The sequence below is a fragment of the Wasmannia auropunctata genome, unplaced genomic scaffold (genome assembly GCF_000956235.1).
Source record: "Wasmannia auropunctata unplaced genomic scaffold, wasmannia.A_1.0 LD336103.1, whole genome shotgun sequence".
NCBI lineage: Eukaryota > Metazoa > Arthropoda > Insecta > Hymenoptera > Formicidae > Wasmannia > Wasmannia auropunctata.
The window spans coordinates 514,266-520,556 of record NW_012026787.1 but is presented as its reverse complement, the minus strand read 5'-3'; the positions used below and the strand labels follow the sequence as shown (position 1 = coordinate 520,556).

Here is a 6,291-nt window from a genome sequence, read left to right as displayed (position 1 = left end):
TATTTTTTGATGTCAAAACAATTTGATCGAAATGGCCTGATTTTCGATGTCAATTTCGATTCGATGAGTTTTCGATGACATCGACGTCAAAACGACGTCGAGTCGACATCAGCCTTCTCACTGGGTAGTCGCTTAGTTTTGTACACGCACATTGAATAAATAACTCTTTAACAATCCTTAATAAATTATTCTTGACTGTTTATAATTTATTTTTTTACGTATTCTTAATACAAGCCACAAATATTATATTTATTTTACAAAAAGAAAATTAATTTTACCAATATTGCTGCATCTAAAACAAGAGACTGTTTTTCAATTTGTCTTTCAATTTGTCATTGCAATGTAGTCGAAGTGGCAAAACTGTTGACGGATGCAATAATTAGAGGCGCACCAGATACTGTACAAGAATTCCTGAAAAACTATCCTAAAAATGTGGACGCAAGCATCCTCGGCAAAATGACGTGTCTGCATGTGGCCGCAAAGCAAGGTCAGCGCGAGCTCTGTACTCTCGTTTTGGACGCTGGTGCTTCTTTGCATGTGGTCGACGAGAAGGAAAACACGCCCTTGCATTATGCGGTATTTGGGTAAGTTGAAAGTCGTTGCTGGATCTGTCGTAAAGTCAAAAAAATTAAATAGCAATCAACTAACAATGGTAACTTCACGTTTCATTAAACAGCAATCAGCCAGAGATAATGGATCTACTGTTATCGCGAGGCGCATCTGTCAATGCCGCTAACAATGACAGATGTAGTGCTTTACATGTGGCCGTTCAAAAAGGTCAGCGTGAGATCTGCACCATCCTTTTGAACGCTGGTGCCTCTTTGCGGATGACTGATAAGAACGGAGACACACCCTTGCATTTCGCGGCGCTCTGGTAAGTTGGAAGTCGTTGCTGGATCTGCTGTACGTTAAACTAACATCGGTATCCTTTATTTTGTTTAAACAGTAATCAGCCGGAAATAGTGGATCTATTATTATCGCGAGGCGCATCCATCAATGCCGTCAATAATGACAGACGCAGTTCCCTGCATATGGCTACGAGGAAAGGTCATCGCGAGGTCTGCACCTTCCTTCTAGAAGCTGGTGCTTTTTTGCATATGATCGACTTACAAGGAAACACACCCTTGCATTACGCGTCATACGGGTATGTTGAAAGTTGTTGCTAAATCTGCCGTAACGTCAAACTAACATCGGTATCCTTTCTTTTGTTTAAACAGCAATCAGCCGAAGATAACGGATCTACTATTATCGCGAGGCATCTCCGTCGATGCCGTTAACAATTACGGACGTAGTTCTCTGCATGAGGCCGCAAAGAATGGTCATCGCGAGGTCTGCATTTTCCTTCTGAACGCTGGTGCTTCTTTGCATTTCGTCGATGAGAACGGAGACACACCCTTGCATTACGCGGCATACGAGTACGTTAAAAGTCGTTTCTTGGATCTGCCGTAACGTCAAAGTAACATCGGTAATCTCTCGTTTAATTAAACAGGAATCAGCCGGAGATAATGAATCTACTGTTGTCGCGAGGCACAGCCATTGATGCCGTCAATAACCACAAATGTAGTGCTCTGCACGTGGCAGTGGCGAACGGTCATCGCAAGGTCTGCACCTTCCTTCTGGATGCTGGCGCTTCTTTGCATTTAGTCGATGTGAATGGAGACACACCCTTGCATTACGCGGCATACGAGTACGTTGGAAGTCGGTTCCTGGATCTGCTGTAACGTCAAAGTAACATCGGTAACCTCTTGTTTCATTAAACAGCAATCAGTCAGAGATAATGGATTTATTGTTATCGCGAGGCACAGCCATCGATGCCGTCAATAACAACAAATGTAGTGCTCTGCATGTGGCCGCGAAGAACGGTCATCGCGAGGTCTGCACCTTTCTTCTGGACGCTGGTGCTTCTTTACATTTAGTCGATGAGAACGGAGACACACCCTTGCATTACGCGGCATACGAGTACGTTAAAAGTCGTTTCTTGGATCTGCCGTAACGTCAAAGTAACATCGGTAACCTCTCGTTTAATTAAACAGCAATCGGTCGGAGATAACGAATCTACTGTTATCGCGAGGCACAGCCATCGATGCCGTCAATAACAACAAATGTAGTGCTCTGCATGTGGCAGTTAATAAGCATCACGTACAATGCGTGAGAGTACTGTTACGTTATGATTGCGACGTCAATCTCCAAGATTTGCATGGCATCACAGCACTGCACGACGCGATTACGGAAAACGCGCAGGACATAATCGACGCATTATGCGAATGCGAGAGGGTCGACTTCACGCTGAGGAGCAAACTAGGCTTTAACATCCTGCATCAGGCCGCATTCGAGGGCAACGCTCAGTACGTGTATATGTATAAGGCAGACACGATTAAGTATAGTCGCATAACAACTTAATACGTTAACATCTGCGTAGCAATAGCTTGGCTATGATTAAAATTAACCCAATCATTCTAATTTAACTACGTGAATATATGAATTAGTGCAATGAAGAGGCTCGTTACACTCTCGCGTCACTTGGTGGATGTAAAAATGGATGATGGAACCGCAGCGTTGCATTTAGCGGCATTGAACGGACACAGGGAAGTAGCGGCCATCCTCCTCTCGCAGAATGGCGGCCGCGCTACAGTCGATTTGCGCAATAATCAAGGGCAAACGCCGTTGCATTTAGCGACTTCGCAGAGATACTGGCCGCTCGTCGAACTGTTGGTGCATTATAATGCGGACGTCAGCAGCATGGACGAGGACGGTAACACTGTGCTGCATATCGCGTGCTGCACTGTCAAGAGCCCGAATCAACAGATTGTAGTGCCTACACCCGAAAGTAGCCGAGATTCACCACTTATACATGCTGTATGTGCCTAACAATGAGAGTGTTATGTGAATCAATCTTATATACACGTACATATAAATATGTATATGTTTTATATATTAAGGCTTAAAAATTTGAAAAGAAATGGAAAAGAAAAGGTTAATTTATCAATCTTTTTAAATAAACAATTTCTTCTTTCGGACAGATTTGGCAGAACCTGGCGAGGCAAAGCGCACAGACTGAATTAGCATTAGTTTGTTTCTTAATAAGCGCGGATAAAAGCTGCAAACTTCTTATGCAAGTCAGAAACAACAAGAACACGACACCGTTTGATCTTTTGGAAAACAAGCAACAGGTCGCTGTGTTCGCCTATTTTCTAGAATTTTACAAATGCCAAAGTTACAGCACGCAATTAGAGTAAGACCAGGATACGACTGTTCTAAATTTTCCGCAAGTCTAATCTTCGAAATGTAAATTTGCTTGAAACATGAAGTTGAATTGTTTTACGTTTTGAAAACTGATTTTGCAACGCTTCCGGAATTACTCAAATGATTCTGACAATTAAAAATTTTATTAATAAATGTAAAATGTAATTCGCAGATTAAAGGAGATTTTATTGACTGCGGGTTACGTAGAACATCGGATAGATAATATGTCACAGACAGACGGATTGCGCGGCGCAAATAAGAATATAGCCAATTCTGGCGACGTGTTAATAAGTCATGAGGATTGCTCGGCAATCATAGCGAACACAAAGCAGGAGAACCGAAATGATCCCAGCAGTAGTATTACATTCGTTGGTTGCAGCCATCTTGTCAACACGCAAACGATTCAAGGTACGTGATTTTATCGATCTTGTGTAAATGATCTAAATTGAGCATGGAATTTTAGCGAATTAAACGTTTGTTGCACCAGAGAGATATTGAGCGTAACAAATTATAGCTGTGAAAAATCCCGTAGAGATTGTAAGCGAATGTTTTACATTATTTTTGCACATTTTTCTAGACGGTCAGCTGGCGACAGATGAGGTCTCCAATCCGGATAAATCGAAGGACGTATCGTCGGAGAGCAAACGGAAGGAAGATATCAGGGAGAAGGACAACGATCTGGAACCACTTAAGCTCCAGATGTTACGTTATTTAATGACTAAAATCCCGGATTTTGACGAGGCGAATATGTGCAACGTCTGTGTGGGACGTCGTCGTAACGTTGCCTTTCTATGCGGGCACTGCGCATGTGAACACTGCGCCGAACAACTGAACACCTGTCACATATGCCGCAAGATGATCACAAAGAAGATCAAATTATATTAAATTATCCGCAGATCAACAATCGCACCGGAACGTTGATTATCATGCGATCCGCGTGTGTATAGCGTGTCTGGCAAATAAATATCGGTGATATAGTCCGGGGGCTCATCGCAGGTTTTGTGGGCATCATAGTATTCAGTTGGAGACCCATATTACTTTACTATTCCAGTGTTAGAGACAACAGGAAACTAATTGGCATACGTGTACAGTGGATGTACTTGTTAAGAACAATTTTTTAAATAATTATTTGTGAAACGAAAAAACATTGCAGTATTCAGTATGACAATTGTACGAATCTCTGAAAAAAGAAAAAAAACTCGACGTAATATAATTGGCATACCTCTAAAGTGGATGGAAGGAAGCGGCGCAAAGTGAGCTCTTAGGACACAGGCTCGGGTATTACAGTATTTGTGTTGCCATTTAATAAACAATCACATTTTTATATAAATTAATGGAATATATCATTGGCGTACTGCTCGGGTGGATGAAAAGATTGTTATGTCGATTTAAAGATATGCGTTAACACGATCGATTAGGTATAATAGTATTCAAGCTTAGGTTTTGAGAATATGTAAAGTTACATCACAAATTACTGATTACATTATTGGCATACCAATGGAATGGATGTAAACCGGAGTAAATGTAAAAAATGTGCAATTTGTAATATTTAACTACATATTTTCTTTAAAAAGCAACTGTGTGTTTTCTTTATACCAATCGATTTGTCTCAGTATTCTGTGCATAAAAGTATTGATGTACAATTATCAAGAAATCAATAGTTTACAAGATATTTCATATCGATATATGGCATGATAGAGTAAACCCGGTGTATACGCCGCACCTATTAGAAACTTAATTTATCAGATATTATTTATTTAGTTTAAATGAACTATGTCAGTAAAAATTTTATACTGTTTACTATTATAAAAAAAATATTAAAAATCAAAATTATTTATTTTTTATATTAAAAAGAAATTTTTTTTAACTCTTGCATTTTTGCCTTATAAAAATAGGGGTGGGTTATACGGCTACTCATAAGTGGGATAAATGATTCGAAAACTATACAAATAATCTAAATAATAATAGTAAATAACACATGAATTAACAACGTAATTTGCATTTACTGATTAATAAATAAATAAAGAATGTATTATTACAGATTATAAATAAATACATACATAAGTATATACATACATGAATGTTATGATTAATGTATTGTAAAGGGCGTATTATCACGTATTATTATTTGCTTTTATATTTATAAATAAATAATAGAGCGTCTGTGTTACGGCATAAATCCCACGTGCTAAAAATGCCATATATCCCAAACAGATGGGATATACGAGAAAATAAACTAAATAAAGAATACAAGAGCTAAGCACTTGTATTTTGCTATACTCTATCCTTTACTAATCCTCTACACTTATACATATACCACAAAATAATCACGAAGCCTTTTACATTTCCTACAATAATCATTTTATGTAGATTATAACTTATAATTGCGCTACTTATTACAGTGATAAATCGATTTAATATACAATAATTTTATAAATATTAACAGTAAAAAACTGAAATTACAACACAATACTAATATAACATAAAGGCATGTAACAGAGTGGTTGCGAGAAAATTAGTTTCACTTCTTATATTTTTTCTGACTTCTGTGGCGTAAATCCTCGCGCGGCGAATATACCGGGTTTATCCTAAAGTATAAAATATCTCGTAAAGTATTAATTTTTTGATAATTTTACTTTTATGTGCTTTACTTTTATATGCAGAATAATTAGAGGAATCATATTATGTAATAAAAATTATATAATTCCATTTAAAAAAGTGGAGGTGATCTTTATATCTTTTTGGCGCCTTTATTTAGAAAAAAGCAACATGACTGAAATATGTTTCCCTCGAAACCATTTCACTTTCGTCTAAAACATTTTTTCATATCATGAAAACAAGTGAAATATTTGAGATTTGAGATTTAAATGACTCACCCTGTATAACTTAGATAATATATGTATAACGATGTCACCTATATTTAGTGGCTGAAAGGATATTTGATTAGGTAAAATATTTAAAATTAACAATACGAGAAAAATGCATAATGCGGTCTGAAGCGGATCTTAGTATTTTAATAATATTTAAGCGTGAATCTTACAATTTCCA

General features: G+C 37.9%; 1 protein-coding gene across 1 annotated transcript in view; it reads left to right on the top strand.

Moving 5' to 3' along the window:
• Positions 1–274: 274 nt before the first annotated feature.
• The window catches only part of LOC105457295 (ankyrin-3-like), a 45,710-nt gene continuing 39,693 nt past the window's right edge, over positions 275–6,291 (top strand). Inside the window, 6 exon segments of the mRNA XM_011701895.1 lie at positions 275–584; positions 677–874; positions 947–1,144; positions 1,218–1,415; positions 1,490–1,687; positions 1,762–1,959. Coding sequence (XP_011700197.1) covers positions 457–584; positions 677–874; positions 947–1,144; positions 1,218–1,415; positions 1,490–1,687; positions 1,762–1,959 — 1,118 coding nt within the window. The 5' untranslated portion in view covers positions 275–456.